The sequence below is a fragment of the Homarus americanus genome, unplaced genomic scaffold (genome assembly GCF_018991925.1).
Source record: "Homarus americanus isolate GMGI-L3 unplaced genomic scaffold, GMGI_Hamer_2.0 scaffold56241, whole genome shotgun sequence".
Lineage (NCBI taxonomy): Eukaryota > Metazoa > Arthropoda > Malacostraca > Decapoda > Nephropidae > Homarus > Homarus americanus.
The window spans coordinates 3,157,861-3,176,803 of NW_024740202.1; the positions used below are offsets into that span (position 1 = coordinate 3,157,861).

The 18,943-nt window shown below is 37.9% G+C and overlaps 2 protein-coding genes across 6 annotated transcripts; one reads left to right on the forward strand and one right to left on the reverse strand.

Moving 5' to 3' along the window:
• The first annotated feature begins 5,032 nt into the window (after positions 1–5,032).
• LOC121875348 (clusterin-associated protein 1-like) lies at positions 5,033–18,936 on the forward strand. 5 transcript variants are annotated; one of them, XM_042379880.1, is made up of 10 exons: positions 5,033–5,056; positions 9,869–10,099; positions 10,796–10,992; positions 12,119–12,301; positions 12,865–12,954; positions 13,540–13,680; positions 13,827–13,903; positions 15,728–15,878; positions 16,964–17,057; positions 17,459–18,936. In XM_042379880.1, exons 2-10 carry the CDS (start codon positions 10,078–10,080, stop codon positions 17,833–17,835), a joined length of 1,332 nt encoding a protein of 443 aa, XP_042235814.1. In that variant the 5' UTR covers positions 5,033–5,056; positions 9,869–10,077; the 3' UTR covers positions 17,836–18,936. The 5 variants fall into 5 exon arrangements, with proteins under 5 accessions (XP_042235814.1, XP_042235811.1, XP_042235812.1 ...); XM_042379877.1 differs by lacking the exon at positions 5,033–5,056 and adding an exon at positions 8,711–8,843; XM_042379878.1 differs by lacking the exon at positions 5,033–5,056 and adding an exon at positions 9,092–9,204.
• LOC121875352 (mitochondrial import inner membrane translocase subunit Tim8-like) lies at positions 5,969–8,775 on the reverse strand. The gene is made up of 3 exons (XM_042379885.1): positions 8,499–8,775; positions 7,547–7,647; positions 5,969–6,538 (listed from the first exon to the last, which is right to left on the reverse strand). The coding sequence occupies exons 1-3, from the start codon at positions 8,662–8,664 to the stop codon at positions 6,365–6,367; spliced, it is 441 nt and encodes a 146-aa protein (XP_042235819.1). The 5' UTR covers positions 8,665–8,775; the 3' UTR covers positions 5,969–6,364.
• Positions 18,937–18,943: the final 7 nt, after the last annotated feature.

Below are 18,943 nucleotides of genomic sequence, written 5' to 3' on the forward strand. Positions count from 1 at the left end.
ACCCCCGCTAACCCGGCCCCTCCCTCCCCTCCTTCTCCCCCTCCTTAGCCACCTGCACCTCACCTCCCGCCTACACCACTGCACCCCGGCTTCCACGCACCAGCGAGCAACTCTCACCTGTGGGAGTGGGTGGCGAATTTGGTGGGTGGTTTTGCGAGAGGACGGGCTTGGCGGGCGGCAGGGAGGGAGGGAGGGAGGGGTGGGGGTGATCGAGAGTACTGTTGGTGCTTGCTGGGTACGAGTTAAAGCTGGGCTGTCGGACCCCGCGCCACCACCCACCACTGCGAATCTCGCTTCACCCTCAGCCACGAGTCAGACACCACCACCAGCAGCAGCAGGCGGTGGTGAGGCCCTCTACCGGCAAGCACACCCACTACATCCGCCCCACGTGACGACTGACCACACTACCCCAAACACTCCTCACCTTATCACTCAACAGCCTCCTCATGATTAACTATATTCTTCCGTTTATTATACTATTTTTATTGTTTTTGTTATCATGATGGTGGCGAGGAGGCAGAGGCACCACGCCCGGGCCACGTGACCACCACAAACCACGCCAACACGTCTCTTAATCACCGTAGTTATGTTTCCCACTTTCTCCCTTGATTATATCTCCATTTGTGTCGCTCTGTGGTCGTGTCCTACAATTATTTTCTTATCGTTTTGTTATTGTTTTGGATGGGATAGTGGCGCTCCTGGCGGCAGGCAGAGGAACCACCCGCGCCCCACGTGGTCCAAGGGCGGGGACTGTCGTCACGCCCACACATGCTGCTGCTCTCTGTATGTGTGTTTTGAGCGTGGGTCTCACTGTGCATCTGTGGGTGTCGTTGTGTATGTATGTGTGAGTATCACTGATTATTTGTGTTTTGTGTGTGTGTGTGTGTGTGCTAAATAAGTGGATAAAAGTAAAAAAGGTAAAATTAACATATCAAGCCATTTATGAACAGTACAGTACAAACACGACAGGAGTAAAAAGTAAATACATCTCACTCACACATCACACTCACTCGACCCTAAAATTCCCCCACACTATAAAATCATCAATTCCCCTCAGAAAAAAATAATCTTGTCAAAAAGCAACAGTTGTAATATCTGTGAAAAAATAAAATAAAAATAAATAATCAGATCAGAAAGTACAATACAGAGAGCGGCTACGTTTACCAGCGCCCCCGCCATCTAGTGAGGGGCGCGCCAACATAATTAAGTAAAATAACATGTAAATCGCCCTTAGACTTCCACAACAAATCGTCCTGTGAACATCTATGACTAAATAAACATACATCTATCTATACTATGGTTAGGTTAGGTATTAAAAGAGAAATAATCTAGGGTGACTAATCTTCAGGTGGTCCGTATATTCCTCGTATCGACTCTTACCAAAAATAGCTGGGTATAATATTTTGGCGCTGACGGTGGAGAATAAATATTGTAGACGGTGTGTAAAATATTAGTGTTGTTCCAGAAGAGACTAACAGCGTCTCTCACGCCCTCACGCCTAAAGGGAGAGAAATAGAGGCTGTATTTAAGTGTATGAAGGTGTGTTATAAATTATGGCTTCACTTCTTGCAGTTGTAGGAAGCCAGGGTGGGGTGTTAGGCGGCTGTGGGTGGGGTATAGGCGTCTGAGGGTGGGGTGTGGGGGTCTATGGGTGGTAGTGGGTGGTCACAATAGCAGGAAGTTAGGATGTGGGTATCTGTGGGCGGTGGTAATGGGTGGTTAAATCAGCAGGAAGTTAGGGTGTGGGTGTCTGTGGGCGGTGGTAGTGGGTGGTTAAATCAGCAGGAAGTTAGGGTGTGGGTGTGGGTGTGGGTGTGGGCGGTGGTAGTGGGTGGTCATAGAAGCAGAGTAGAAGGAAGCCAGGATCCGGGGTGGGTGTTTTGGTAGGCGAGTGTGTGTGTGTGTAAGGTACAAATTAAAGGTCGCCTGTTACTAGCCCGTCCCCCACGAGGTACTGGCTGCTGCTGGAACCTCGCCTCACCACCACCCCACCCCCCGCCCCACCCCGCCCCACCCCCCGCCCCTCCCCGCCCCCTTTATAATAATATCACTGATAATATTCTTAATCGTGGGACAGACGTAATATCCCTTTGACGGGAAAAAATTTAATCTTTATACGGTGACCATTATCGTTATTGCCTCTTTAAGTATTTCCCCAACACACAAGAGAAACGACAGTATAATTTTGAGAGAGAGTAATTTAATTATTAGTTCTTTAATTATGTAGAATAATCATACAACTGACTGCCATCTATGAGAGGAATAAGGCATGATAGTATTAAATATTATATAGCGTAAATAGTACTGTTTTATATATGTATGAAGATATAATACAATACTATGTAAGGATAAAATAGTATTGTATAGTATTTGTAAAAAGAATCAGTATAGAGTTAAAATTTGGTTTTTTTTTGGTATTCTTCCACTTGTGTTTTCATCTCACGATTCAACCTAACGAAACTTGGCTGATAACCAATACCAAAGTGAACCTAACCTTATATATGACAAAATTCCTGACCTAAGTACTACCATCACCTTTATTTACATAGTACAAATAAAATGATTAGTTGTAGTAGTAGTAGTAGTAACTTTTCATTTGCAATCATAGTACAGTATCTGCCCCTGTCGTTCTTGGCCCCTCCCTCCCTTCCCCTACAGTACAGACTAAAGTCACACTGCCGTTCACCGCTACCTCCTCCCTCTCTCTCTCTCTCTCTCTTCCTGGGTTAACTCGGGGATAATTTACTTGAGATTGCTATGTTAACTTAGTATATTTAACTGTCTTTGCTTATCACCGTATGTTTATTTAGCAATGCTGTGTTAACTGAGACTGCTATGTTAACTTAGTACATTAACTGCCTCTGCTTATCGCCGCAATGCTGTGTTAACTGAGACTACTATGTTAACTCCTTCAGTACATTAATTTCCTCACACATCCGTTGGCTAGATTAACTTCCTGTGTTAACCTGGAAATAATGTTAATCTCTTAGTTAACTTATCTCTGCCTACCTGATATTTTTCATAAAACACACACCTCTGAGTTAACTTAACACGCCCCTTGGTTAACGTAAGACTATGTTGTGTTAACCTGGGAGCCTTGTTAACCTTAGAGTACAAGTTAAAGGGAGCCTGTCAGTCCCCGTTCACCTCTCTCCTCACACACCTACTGGGTTAACGTGACAGTACTGTGTTAACTCTCTCATTCATTAACCTGTTCATGCCATGTTAACTTTCATACTATCGGGTTAACCTAATAAGTACTATGTTAATTTTCACACCCTAATACTATATATATGTTAACTTAACCTAACATTATGCTAAGTTGACATTTGTATGTTAACTTGACAATAGTTTACCTGTGGGTTAACTTAACATCATCTAACCTGAGGATTAACTTAGAATTGTATCTAGATTAACTTCACTGCTCACCCGTAGATTAACTTCACACCTCACCCGTAGATTAACTTCACATCTCACCCATAGATTAACTTCACACCTCACTCGTAGATTAACTTCACTGCTCACCCGTAGATTAACTTCACAACTCACCCGTAGATTAACTTCACAACTCACCCGTAGATTAACTTCACTGCTCACCCGTAGATTAACCTCACATCTCACCCGTAGATTAACCTCACACCTCACCTGTAGATTAACCTCACACCTCACCTGTAGATTAACTTCACAACTCACCCGTAGATTAACTTCACAACTCACCCGTAGATTAACTTCACAACTCACCCGTAGATTAACTTCACTGCTCACCCGTAGATTAACCTCACATCTCACCCGTAGATTAACCTCACACCTCACCTGTAGATTAACTTAACATCTCACCTGTAGATTAACTTCACTCACCTGTGGGTTAACTAGACACTGGTGTTAATAGTAAAGTGTTATTTTAATCCCTACGATACAACCTAAAGAAGACCCGTTCATTGGTGTCTCCTGGTGGCATAGAACCAATGTTAAATTAACTTCTCGTGTACCTTAACTATAAAAATAACATACTTATTATTTAACAATTTATCCTCTCTGAATGTTATCTTGTAATTATAAAAAGATAACACATTGGCTTAAGGATATTTATAACAGTAATGGGATAACATGATAGGTGTGGATATCGTACTATTGATAACATGAGTTAGCCATATATTAAATTGAACAGGTGATAATGATGAAATTAAATTGTGTTAACATTTCTCTAGTTAACCTGCCATCAATTTTAACACGCTAATATCTTCATGCATTTTATCCTTCCTTATTTTACCTATGACCATATATAAATAATATTATTATCTATATGTGTATAATATATAGTTCATTGTAATTTTATTTTATTCATTATATCTTGGTTTTTGTAATCTGTAAACACCGTAAATTACAAAACAACAGTATCACCCAGTCTCCCTTTAAATGTTCTCTAAATTTAAATAAGAAAATTATTAAGTAGAGGGGGGACTTAAAACATTTAGTATATTGGAAAACTCGCTCGCCCTCACTACAAAGATCACCATTACTTTATCGTATTTTGACAGGAAGACTCGTAAAATGTTTATAAAGTATTTGTTTTTCTTTTATTTTATCCTTTCAGGCGGCCACACCATGAGACAGCCTGCACAGTCATCTTCCTCTATTGCAACCTGCACAGCTATCCCCTTGAGGACTATCGCAATAAGAAGGTAAGGAAGGGTGACCCGAGACGCCCCCTTCACCTCTAATTCATTATCTGCTCGTTGCTTACTTATGATGAGACTATAATAATTAATTATTTAAAAATATTTAAAGATAATAAGTGCAGATGCATGGCTCATTATAGTTTAATTGGGTTTTGTGTGTTGTGTGTGTGTGTGTGTGTGTAAATGTGTCTGGAGCTTTATAGTTTACAAGAATAAGTTCATAAACAAGTACTGTATACTGTATAATATTTTTTATTATAATTTAAGCTACTGTGTACTGCCTGCTGATGCTACTGGGTACCGACTGTTGACGTTACTCGGTACTGCCTGCTGACATTACTGGGTACTGACTGCTGAGGGGAAATCCTGGCTGACAGGTAACGTTCCTTTTGACACTCATCAGTATACAGGTATTCCCATATATTGTTGGTTTACTTGGCTAGTTAATTTATCCTGTAATGTTATCACAAAGTTAGGTAAACATTTACGACTAATATTCCCCAAACACCAGCACATGAGCCTAAATCACATGCTGGTGTTTGCAGAGTACTGTACGGTGACTAGATTAGGTTAGGTTATGTTACATTAGGTTAGGTTCTTTTACTTGCTTTTATTTCCACATTTTCCCTCTGCTTTGAAGTGGGTCGTGATTTATCAGAGCTTTAAATAAACTTCTTGTAGTTTACTTGCTTCCTGTAACTTTTAGTCTCTATAGGCTTGTGGTTTACCCATGAACTTTATGTAAACTTTTAAAATGTAATATAAATTGGTTTTGGAAACATTGAAACTTTTTTTTATTATACAGGGTACAGTACTTCAAATAGGAAGATAGGCCATTTCCTCTGCCGGGGATGAGGACCCAACACTGCTAACTGTAGGCCAAACTTAACTGTATTCAGTCTTATGCGATAGAGGTGTAGCACGTGCAACACAAAAGTGAATAAGTGATTGAAATATGAAGGAAAAATGATGAGATAAAATAAAGGGAAGTCGAAATATTTAGAAAAAGAAACTTAGAACTTTACTGTGTCATCTATAACATTGACAGGGATTCAGTCTATCTAAATTAAATGTACTAAGTTTAAATTATGACAATATTGGTGAAGAATTCTGTTCTTAATCATATGGTTAATGCCAGATGATTTATTTATCTCGGGGGGGAACCTATACACAAGGGGTTAATGAGATACAGGTACCATCACTAACTATAAAGGGTCGGGTTACGATATTATGTAATGCACGATGACCCCAGGTAAGATGTTTAAGGTAGAGGGATATAAAGAATAATGTTATATTTCTCTATTTATTCCATATACTGTACATCGTCCAATAATACACTGTACAATAAAACAAACCAGATTTTTCTTGTTCTTCTGAGAGACTGTCAACACTACAGTCTGGGTTACAGTGTGAATACAAAACCAGAATAATATTAAAACTATCACTTTCTAACTCTTACTCATTTCCTATATAATGTATCAATGCCAGTGGTCTTCTTTCAATAACAACCACATCATTAGCTGTAAAAACTTAAAATTCTTCATTATTTCATTACCCACTTAAATGAATTCCCTGCATAAGAATTAAAGTATACATAGTGAGATGATGTACTGTATCAAGTAACAAATACAGTACTGACAATTACCATACACACACACACACACATACTAAAACCTCTTCAACTCTCACATCATGCCACCTGATTTTGAGAGCAGTTGTGCGAAACGATTTGTGATAAAGAGTGTGGAGTCGATGAAACGGTCTACACAGTTGGCAATGCAAGTCTCGGTGCGGGAGTCAAGTTTACTGCCTGGAGACCCAACACACGTCTCCCAGCAGATGTCGTTCATCTTGTGAATCTGAAAAGGAAGGATAGAATTAAGTTTCTTTTCATCTCATCACACATGACTTTAACATACAAACCTATCCACTTAAGTTATTAGCTTTTCAAAACTTCACATATATATATACTGTAATCTTGATAACAATGTACTCTTGATTACACTGTACTCTTGATTATACTGTACTCTTGATTCTACATTCTAAGTATAGAGGCAAGATTGTCATTTAACCTCTTGTGTACGGGCTCCCCTCTGTGCTGAATAAAACCACCAGGCAGTAGTCAAATAAAATATTAAAAATGGCATCCCTGCAGTGACGGAATAGGAGATTCATCCTGAAACTGCATTTGATAACCCAGCATGAATCAAGAGGCTCATGTAAACTATAAAACAAACATCATATACCCCTTGTACTGCATATGAAGATAGAAATCTGTTATATGGAGCATCACACATCTGTATATTACAATAAGGCAGGAAATGAATAGCGAACATTACAGAAGTTTAGTACAAAATTATGAAGACAAGAACATGACCTATCAGTTAAACATCCCAATTGTGAAATATTTAGAAATAATCACAAGCTAAACAAAACACAATTCAATGAACAATGCTTACGGTGATATTTACACAAAACAATGAATTACACATTAAGTGAATACAGTTCATGTTTACATTCAAAAATTATATATAATTCACTACTGTAAATACATGAGAAATATAATGGTGAGGTAGACAAAATTCCCAGAGCAGTTTTGGGAATACAGTACAATCGTCACTTATCTGAAGGCCATATAATTAAGTCATTTTACTCTACGATACCTGTACTTGTTTGTGTTAGAGTGACATTACAATATTAATAATGCAAACCAACATTAACTAGCTCTAACCCTATAACATACAGTAAACAGACCATACTGTCAAGATAAGTTTATTTGGCAGACACTGTAACTGAACCACATCTTTGTTCTGAGGTAAATGGAGGGGTTAGGAAATCAACATAAAGTCCTCTGGCAATCCACTCACCATTGACTGCATCTGTGCCTTCTGTTGCTCCATCATGAGGAAGGACTGTAGCTCCGCATCCTTTCCCCCCGTCCCACCACCACTGCTGCCACCGTCAAAACCTGCAAAATGAAGTCATGTATCAGCTTATGAACCTTTCCACTCCTAAACTCCATCTATATTTTTAGTCACTGCCAAACTGAGATGCTTTTGTGTCTGACCATAATTTGACCTTAAAAATTAATTAAAAGATAATGTTAAAAGCCACAAAACATAATAAAATGAAAAATAAATTTGGTTAGAAGCTAAAATGTTTCTTTAATGATGCAATACATATATATTAACAGTTCCAAGTATACAATCAATGTATACTTGCTCCAAAAAGTATTCTGTGGTGATCACACCACCTCCATATACTGTACTGTATACCTTTGTAAATGAGTGAGTGTACATGTGTAAGGTAATCTTGTACAGTATTTAACAAGTGCAAAATCACAAGTGCTGTTGTTGACATTGGCATAACTGAGAACTTGGTGAAATATCAGAAACTGGTACATGATTTAAGGACAGTAATTTGTCTTTCATAACCAGAACTAAATTTACCTTACTTTCCTAACCTAACCTAAACAATATAGTAAATAATATTAAAGTGAAGCTCAAAGTAGGTTAGGTTAGGTTAAATTAGGTCAGGTTAGGTTAGGTTAAATTAGGTCAGGTCAGGTTAGGTTAGGTTAAATTAGGTCAGGTTAGGTTAAATTAGGTCAGGTCAGGTTAGGATTGATTTAAAAGGCCTTGATAACAGTACCATCATAACTCGTACCTCTCACTACTGTCCTGACCCAACACACACGTGACCAGCCCTGTACTAACACTAAAGGGCTCAAAACATGGCAATAAATCACTGACCAACTGATAAAATGGCTAATAAGTTAAAAAAGAGACGAAATAACATAGAAAATAACAGCATAAATACCAGAACTCGGCGATGCAAATGTGGAGTCGCTGAAGGGAGAGGAGGAGCCTGAGTCAAAGCTGGAGGAGGAGAATGAAGGCTCACTGCTGAATGACTCGAAACTGGAGCTGGAGGAGGAGTTATCATTACTCGAATCTGACGAACTATCACCAAAAAGCCACCCCATCTTCCCTAACAACCTAAGACAACTAGATTAAGACCAATTACACAATCCGGCTCTTGTTAACCTCCTTGGCTGGTTGGCTCCGGCTTTTACCTCTACTGAAACACAAAAACCAGGAACTTTGTTTAATATTAATATTTTTTTATTTATTTGGAAGTTAAATCTTTCTTATATATGTATTTGTAAGTATTGTATCGGCGGGTAATATTTCTTTTGTGTAAATAAATATATAATATGACATTTATCACATATGAGCTCCCCTTTAACGTTGAATTTGGGTTTAATTTTAGCCTTTTATTTGTAAATTTTATCTTTATATTAAAAAAAAGTAAGTATAACACATTTAATAATAACTTTACTTTATTTCTTCATTGCTTTTAGGACTTGATGTTATTTCAGGAAGTTATTTTTGTTTTTATTGTTTCTTATATTATATCTAAGTACAAATGTTGATTATTTTTAGACATTTTCATATTAATATATAATCTAAGTTTATTTGTTATTTATTTTATTTTACTTGTTGCTGTTGGTGGTAATAGTGGAGTGAGTTTATATATTTTTCTGAGACCTTTGTGGCGTATTTTGCGTAATATAATGTGTATTATTTTAGTGAGATAAGACCAGGTGTAGTGTGTCATTAGGGTTATCTTGATATATATATAACTAGTTACCAGACTGAGAGTAATTAATAAGGAAAACTGTTAACAACTGTGTAAAACTGAGACACTAGATGGGCTAAATTTGAGTTGGTTAATTTACAGTGAAATGTTATACTAAAATACACATTATCTCTTGTTTTTGGTTTCCATTGTGTGAGATTTCCCAAGAACTTTAAATTGGTTATTAAGAGGCAATATTTAAGCCGCTGCCTTTGGTGCTTCAGTGATAAAATAAACCAATATTAATTACTGTACCTGATTTTAGCAGCAATGAACCACCGAACGCCCAAGTGTTGGTCAGGTTAGGTTTAGGGTGGGTTAGGTTAGGTTAGGTTAGGGTAGGTTAGGTTAGGGTAGGTTAGGTTAGGGGTTAGGTTAGGGTAGGTTAGTTTAGGGTAGGTTAGGTTAGGTTAGGGTAGGGTAGGTTAGGTTAGGTTAGGGTAGGTTAGGTTAGGTACTGCCAAGTATTGTAATACCTTCACAAACTTTTCAGAAAACATACACTTTCTCGTCTTTTTCACTTGCTTATATTTTCTCTCTCTCTACAGGTCAGCAGTAAAAGCAATAGACCCTGGTTTTCTATGTTAGTTGTGTCTAAAGAAATGCAACATTAATATAACAAGGAAAGGTTTTACTGCACATCTAAAAGCAACAAGAGTGAGTGTGATCCCTATGTATGTAGTGGACCGCGCACACACAAGGAAGAGAAGACTGGCGGACACATTAACTCACGACAATAAATTATCCTCGTTCTACAATGTCTTTTTGTGAAATAAGAAGTAAGGATGGTTCTAGATCATGTTTCATTAGTGTTTAGTTCATATCTTTTATGTAGAGTACTGTAATCTTAAAACTGTATTGTGGTAACACTTGCTGATTACTTAGACTCATTTATGTTGGCTGGAATAAAGAAGATTCTCTGCTATGCCTGGTAGTTAGGGTCAATCACCCCATGTGTAGTTATAGTGTCCAAGTTGATTTTTGTGGATATTTTCTTTAAACATAATCAGACAAATGTTATTATTAGAACCATTCAGTGAGACAAGCCAGTGCCAAAAATATGATAAGCTATTTAAAAGAGGTTGGTATGATATAATGGATGTTACCTATAGGAAGAACTCTGAGGTAGGGAGTGCCACAGTGTTCAGTAGACGGAGGTTCTACAAAATGAATTTAAACATAAAATTTATGGGGTTTCTAAATGGCCCATATAAGCTGATTAAGAGTGTGTGGTGGTATGACTATAGTGCTGTGTTGTGATGAAGCACAATACTCTTGATGCGGTCTAGAAAAAAAAAATCAAAACAATCGATAGTAATGATCATGAGACAAATAACAATGTATACTTCTAGGAATAAAGTATCTCATCACTTTTCTTATTTAGTAAATACTTCTGGGACTTGTATTTACCAGTATATATTTCTTTACCAGTCCAGACCTTTGATGTAATACAGTATTACTTCTCTTGATTTCAGATGTTGTGGAACATTTGAGAGTACTTTGTTTTCCAAGGATGGTGTCACTGGAGAATTTCTCAACACCCAACTTCCAACTTGTGAGTGAAATTCTCCTGTGGCTGATGACGACCGTGGACAGTGATCACGACCACTCCACCGCCATTGACTCTCAACAGGACCGTGTTTTTTTTATCCGCTTGGCTGCTTTGTTTTTTGTACGTATTTTCCTTGTTTATACGACAATGATATTAGACAATTCAGTATACAGTATTACCCCGCTTAACGCGGTTTCACTTAACGTGATTTCTCATATACGCGGTGCCTCGCCAGAACCGAACTTTCACTTAACGCGGTTCATCTACTCATATACGCGGGAAGCGGCGCGGGCAGGATGCGCACAAGGTCGCCCAGTCATCAAAACATTACCGAGTTCTTTACCCGCCACCCACCACAGCCGGCCCAAGTCAGTAATCGTGATAATTATAGTGAGGATATGGACTTATATGGACTTTGAGGGGTTTGACAAAGAGGCCCTGCAAGCCTCTGTGGTGGATAGTGATGCAATTGATACAAGTGATACAGGTGAGGGCCAATAATCTGCCCTCTGCCTCGGAACCAATCCCCCATCCCCGTGTGCCCAGCCATCTTTTCTACTAATGTAAGTGTTAAAAAACCTAATATTATTGATATTTCTCTTAATTATTAATTGTGTGTGCATACCATCATAAAGTTAAGATAATATTTTTACTACAACATAGTTGTGTGTCGTCAAAAAGTCGAGTTTGGGAGTCGGGCCAGTCTCTATTGGAATTAATCCCATATGTTCTGTTGTTCACTTAACGCGGTTTTCACTTAACACGGTACCCTGTGGGTTCAATTGACCGCGTTAAGCGGGGTGCTACTGTATATTAAATCTATTCACAAGTATCTTTAGAATAATAAAAAGTATAGTTACAGCTGCTCTTTCTTTTGGAACTACAGATGTGTACTGTAAATATTACTGTCAGTGACATTAAAACACAGCTGTGATGTCCCCATAAACCAGGCAGTGATCTTATATCATGTACAGTACTTCCTAAATGTGTTCCTCTTCATCCTTCCATCTCTGGTCTCTCTCTCTCCCTACTGTCCACTGCTGAGTTATGGTAAGAGAGAGAGGAAAGGAAGGCTAGTAAAACGAAAGTCTATTTGTCTGGTTTTGATTTAGGCCACTATGCAGCCTGGTAGGAAGAGGCTTACAAAAATAAAATAACAATAGATCATAAGGAACACTGACCTTACTGAATGGAATGTTTTTATTTTTACATCTTCCTTTCATTATAATATTTGCCTCTCTTGCAGTATAAAAAATTAGGAGTACAGTTGAACATGGTGAGGCTGTATGGTGCAGATAAGCTGGCAGCACGAGAGTTACTGAAGATCACAAACTGTCTCTACGAAGCTTCACAGGCAGCCATACACCCCAGGATAGACAGTGAAGATCGACCTGAAATCAGTGGTACTTCACCTGTTGTATCAGTCAAGGTGAGTCGTGACTGCTGGTCTACGTCGTCAGTTAATTAATTAAAAACTTCAGCCACTAATACATTATGCTGTAAACACAAAATGGCTGTAAAATGTTATTGATGAAAAATTGTCAGAACCATTGTTTTAGTATTGTGTTGGATTCTCATATGTTCCCTACTGTCTGGTATGTAATGTACAGGTATCCCCCAATTTACGGAAGGGTTGTATTCCTGGGAACCCTAACGTAAATCAAATGAACGTAAATCGGGAGCCTTATAACATGGGTTTCAAAGGGGTACGTTCTTGGCCCCTCTGACATAGACTTGTATCACAGAAAAAGCTCTGCTACGCTAATTAAATAAATACTGTACCAAAAAATTAAACATCGCTCATCACATTAATCATAACAAGCTGGGTCCTTCACCTCTCTCATGCCACTTAACACTGGCTTTCTTAGGGGTGGATGACTCAGCATCACACTTGTTAGCCATTTTCAAGCTTATTAGTCACTTAACCGTCACCAAAGCAGAACAGAATATTTTTTATTTTGGATTACAATATACAGTGCTGTACTATTTCAGGAACTTCGTGAAGCTCGTCAGCTTGCATCCAGCATCATCATGGATGCCGCCTCTCTCTGTGACTCCCTTCGGAAGGAATGTGATGATAAGGTAAGGATTAAATATTTTTGTCTAGCTAAAGTATGTACAGTACAGTACCTGTAATCCCACAGTGTTTATACTCTGATGCAAGTATGAAGTTCTCATTTACTTCCTAAGGAATCAGAAAAAACACTCATATACAAACTTGAAAACAATAACATACATTTATAATATATTTGGTGATATTTGATTATAGTTATTCTCATTCACAATGACAGCATGTTGTGTATTTTAAGAGAAGAACCCCACAATGGTAGAGGAAATGTTGTTGCTAAAACTGTTTGGATGAAACATTTTGTTGGTCATTTTGAGTTTCTTTTCTTACATTGTTGTTTACTTCATGGTGACCCCCAGCCGTCATATTACACATTGCCTCGTGTTAATAAAGTAGGAAGGAATGGAAGCAGATTCTGGGTAAAAATTCCAGAGTTCATATGAAATGTGGCCCACTTGACTAAGACTTGCCCCTGTGTGCTGGGTCTGTTGCACATAATGTTACAAGTTGTGCTAAATACAACCAGTAGTTAGTCACCTTTTCATCAGGCAATTCAACTGAATAGTAATTATCTTTTAGTTCTATTTTTGTTTTCCTAGATAAAGCGAACAGCAGCACTGGATCAGGCATTAGATCTGGACTCCATGGAGGCATCAGTTGTGGCTGCTCTGCATGCTCTGGCCTCCACTGTGACAGAAATCAAGGAGGCCACTGAATGCCTCGTAAGACAACAAGAAGAGGTAAAAGACTTTGTTTTAGTGGATATTATATAATGGAATTTTTCACTTCTTAATCCCTACCAAATGGTTGTGGATGTTCAGTAATAGAGAGATATAGGAAACACTTTGCTTATAAATTAAGCAAATGAGTGTTGCTAACTTTGCAGGTTGTGGAGAAGATGCACAAGAAGAACGACTCTTTAATGAGGAACCAGAAGAGGTTGGAGGCCCTTATGAAGATTAAGTAAGTAATAGTTATATTTTTGTCTTTTAACTTCTCTCGGATGTTTTTCTCCTCAGTTCTCTCAAGGTTAACCGAGTATCTCTTACACTCATGCATTTATGCCGCTAAAGAGAATGAGATAGAGAGAGAGGGAGATAAAATGAAAGAGAGAATGAGAGAGAGAAAATGAAAGAGGATGAGAGAGAAAATGAGAGAATGAGAGAGAATCAAAGAAAGAGAGAATGAAAAAGAGAGAGAATGACAGAGAGAAAGAGAGAGAGACAATAAAAAAATATACAAAACTTTCTCATCACTTTAACTTTGTTGTGCTTTACAGGGTTTTAAGTTTTCTATGTTATGTCGCTGGAATAGTTGACTCCTTCACTACCGGACGTCACTCTTACGCCAGATGATATCACTCACCAAAGAGAGATCCCACACTCAGGAGGTTATTATATTATCTCCATTACTTTATATAGACTTTTGAGGAATAAAACATAGAATATGAAATATAATTAAACATCAGATATTTAACTTATAATAAACATATCAGCAGGTAAAGAGTTTAGTTACCAGAAGCAACTTTTCGACTGTATACAATATTTTAATCCTATATTGACTTTAGAGGGCAAGTATTTGTTTATTTTTCGCTTAGCTCCCAACACTAAAGGTTCAGTGGAGTAAAAAGTATATCGTGCAGGGCTATACAGTAACACCCCTATATGAAGAAGAAAGTCCATTATATCGAGGGTTCGTTAAGTGTGAAACCTCCAACTCACGAACTGTATGGAGATGACGGTCTGTTATATCGAGGGTTCAATAGGTGAAGCCCTCCCCCCCCACCTTAGGGATTATACAATGAGAGAAGTTCCACTGTACTTAACTAATGATTTGCTGTAGTTATGTCCTATTACACGGTGCTGATACTCTACAGGCTACACCATCGGAGCTACAGGAACATCTACTGTATTATTATTAAGGTAGCACTACTGTAGTTTACAATAATTCACTTGTTTGATAATTTTTTTACTATCTAATTATGATACTGGTAATAATTCTGTTTGATGCATGTTGGGAGATATTTTGTGACTGAAAATGTTTTGGTCTAATAAGCATCTATAAAATACTATATCTTCGCTGTCATAAAGAAATGTTTCCAGGGTCTTACATACAGTACCAGTATAACTAACGTCATGGGAAACCTTTAATTTAATCCCCATAGACGGAGGTTCAAGTTGCTGATGTTTGTTGGCTCACGTGTTTGATTTGATATTACTGTACCTGCACGGTGTTCTTAAACTGTAGAGTAGAATAAGAAAAGAACGGCACAAAGCACAAAATCAGATGGATCTTATTTTAGTTTCCAGTAGTTTTTCCACTTGTGTGCCACATATTCACATTGTTCTGTATGGTGTTTTATGTAACTATTACTGTACTGTATTATCAGTTCTGGCATTCCTCAGTATTAGCACCAACTCTTTTTAATGTTACACTTGAGTCATCTTCCACTGACATACAACTTCTGTATGTCCTTCACTCTCACTGCCACCGCCTCACAGCATTAAAGCTATCAGACTGAGCAGCAATTATAACCTTACACAAAAATTCCCAGCACTGTACATTCACCGGGAGGGAAATAATAATGTTTAGTGGTGTGATCTAAATTAATTATTCTTCCTGAGAAATTTTGAATTTCAGAGTAACCATCGATAAAAACTAGATTTTAATTTAAATCATTATTTTTTTCACTGATATTAATTGGATGGAATATATGTAGGTACTGTATATTGAAATATTTCCAGTTGTGCTAATTATTTACTGACATGTTTATGTGTTTATCTGAAGACCAGCCTGGCAAACAGAATTTGATCAAGAAGAGGCAGAGCTACGGACGATGTGGGACGAGTACATCACCAAACACAAGAACTTAGAGTACCTTGAACAGCAGCTAGACCAGCTGGAGAAGCAGCAGTGGCAGCGACTACAACAACAGCTGGTAATATTTTTGGTGCAGTGTTTCTTGTTATTCTGGTACACATTACACATCATCACCTCACCAGTCTGTCATCTGGCTCAACGATTATCTCCCTCCCTCATACTACACCAGGTCTAACACACTTATATAAGAATCATTTAAGGTCAAAAGCAGTGTTCCCCCTAAGATACACAGGTCAGTCAAGCACCACACACTAAACTTTTCCAGCCACTCATATCATCAGTGACTTGTCTTCTCTTTTTCATATTAAATAAAGATCTTAAGGAGCTCACCTGTTAATTATCTCTTGTTTTATTATTCTTTCTATTTCTTGTATATCTGTGGTAACTTAAGAACAAGTACACAGTAAACACATTGTACAGCTGTTTTGTTTCTACTGGTGGCACACATCCACACATTGTTCTAATATTGGTGCATATTTTTTATCATGTGATGTCAGTTGAGGGAGACCTGTAGGATACCTAAGAGAACATTCCTGCAGTTTCACCAATGATATATTTGAAGCCAGGGACTTACCATGCACACAAGCTTTATGTCTACACACAGCCAATTATTGATGAAGAAGTCACCCACAGATGTGTTATAACATAAGAATGGAGGAAACTGCAGTCGGCCTATTGGCCCATACTGGGCAGTCCCATTTACACCCAACCCCTATTGCTCATATAAGCATCCAACCTATGTTTGAAGCTATTCAGCGTATTAGAGTTAATGATGATATTTGGTAACTTGTCCACAACTCAATTTCCAAACCAATGTTTACCTATTTTGCGCCTAAATCTAAATTTGTTTAATTTAAAACCAGTGTTACGAGTTCGCTCCTGGTTGGATAGTTTGAGTACCTTTATAATGTCCCCTTTGTTTAGCCTGGACTTCCATTTTTACACCTCTATCATATCGCCCCTCACTCTACGTCTCTCGAGGGAGTGCAAATTAAGATGCTTTAACCTGTCTCTGTACTCAAGGTTCCTAATACCTGGGAGTAGTCTTGTCATTCTCTAAATTCTTTCCAAGGATTCTATATCTATTGCTTTCCAACAGTGAACTGTACAATATACTGTAATTATTTTGGATGTGGTTTACAGGATACAGCAACTAGAAGGGGCACTGAGGCAGCCATTATTGGTATATCAGCACCAAGAGCAACTAAATCCAATGTCCAGGAAACCTTAGCAACAAGTATGTTCAAAAAATTATTTGTTTCTACTTTAAATGCTGATTTTTTTTCGTTCAAGCCTTTACCTGCAGCAATGTAGAGCGGCCAGAATAAAGAACACACACACACGTTTCATTTTGGTGTATAATAAAGAGGATTTTTTCCTCTCTCTCTCCTGCTCCACAACATGGCAGCTGAAAAGTCAAGAGTAATACACTTTTATTTATTTTTTATTGTGATAACTTCTTCAACATTTAGAATTGTAGTAATATATTACATTATTCTTCAGTAGTTTACAGGGTGTTGTACTGTCATAGTTGTGTACAATTATATTGACTGTTATTTTCACATATTGGATCAGTCTATGAAGATTACAGGAGCTGCATGAGGGATATTATTTGACTGGGTGTCTGTTGTGCTCCAGGCTGCCGTGTGTTTGGTAGTATGACGGGGGAAAATTTAGGATCATCGGACGACTCGGACTCCATAGACTCCATCCTGGTTGATTCAGGAAGTGAAGGTGACAGTTTAACTCTCATGTCAGCAGCACCACAAGAAGCTTCTGTTGTATCTGAAGGACCATTAAAAGGAGCTCCAATATTGAAGACACAGCCGGTAGATTCTCCATCAATGAGGCCAGCTTCTACAAGACCATCACTTCCTCACTCTCCTTCAGCTCGACCCAAATCCAGCCAAATGGGTCCGAGGGAAAGTAGTTTAACAGCCTGGACGGGTGTAAGAGGCAGTGGACGAGTGTCTCCCTTGTCGGCTTCAGAAGATAACAGTGATGATGCTTTTTAGATCATAGACTAAGGACATTAAGCTTATTTTTATACAGTAGGTGTTTTCATACATGTTACCTGTTGGCCTCTCTGATTAATACTGTAGGTGTCTCTGTTTTCATATATTTTACCTGTTGGCCTCTGATTAACACTGTAGGTATCTCTGTTTTCCTGTATCTGTTAACCTCTGGTATATGCAGTACTGTAGGTGCCTTTCAAGTCTTACCAAAAGTACAAAATATGTGTAAAAATATTGTAGTATACTAAAAATGGATCTTCCTTCTAAAACTCAAGATGCCAAATGTCTTGCAGGTGATTGTTTTTTCTATAACTAAATTTTTTTGTTTATCATTAGATTAAGCAAAAGGAGAACACATATATTTTTTAAATTATGTAATGTACAGTACGACTAGTCATGGCTTGTCTGTACATTGGTTTAAAATAAATAAATCAATAGTAAATCTGACTCCCAGTAAGTATAGACATTATTTGACTGCAATACTTAATGTCAGGCTGAGAGCTCTACAAGGTCTAATATGGAGAAAGTTTTAAGTTTAGTTGTGACACTTTATATCACCTTTACTCTCACCATATAATTAATACATACCATAAACTACCATAAGAATATATTGTGTTGAAAATTAATTAAGTTAAATAAAACTTTTTGGATTTCATGAAGATTGGGCGCCCTGCTTATTTTACTTGATAATTGAAAGCCAAAATGCTTACCTTGCCAAACCAAACTTAACGGACCCTTGATATAATGGAGTTTCACCTCAATATACAGTAGTTCGTTAAATAGAGGTTTCGTTGTACACCCCATAAAAAATTATTCGTCAGCCGTGTCATATTGTATCACGCCGTAAAGGTGCCGAATAATTTTTTAATGTATGAGTTGGAAATGCCTGAGTAATGCCTGAGTACTGACCCAAACTGTCATACAGCACTAAGACAGGTTTGTGATGAACAGTACGAGGAGCTAAAATATACCCTGATACTCCTCCACAGATCAATTCATGAAGTAATTTTTCCAACATTATAAATCGCACAGAAACGGTGAGGAAAACAGACTTTTAAACCAAACCATTTATTCTTTACTATTAATAAATATTTTTTTTTTGTATACA

Coding starts and splice junctions, on each gene's coding strand:
- LOC121875352 (XM_042379885.1), bottom strand. CDS start 8,664: ATGGGGTGGCTTTTTGGTGATAGTTCGTCAGATTCGAGTAATGATAAC. Junction 7,648..8,498: donor ATTTGCATCGCCGAGTTCTG/GTATTTATGCTG, acceptor TTCATTTTGCAG/GTTTTGACGGTGGCAGCAGT. Junction 6,539..7,546: donor AGGCACAGATGCAGTCAATG/GTGAGTGGATTG, acceptor CTTCCTTTTCAG/ATTCACAAGATGAACGACAT.
- LOC121875348 (XM_042379880.1), top strand. CDS start 10,078: ATGTCTTTTTGTGAAATAAGAA. Junction 12,302..12,864: donor CACCTGTTGTATCAGTCAAG/GTGAGTCGTGAC, acceptor GTACTATTTCAG/GAACTTCGTGAAGCTCGTCA. Junction 13,681..13,826: donor TCGTAAGACAACAAGAAGAG/GTAAAAGACTTT, acceptor CTAACTTTGCAG/GTTGTGGAGAAGATGCACAA.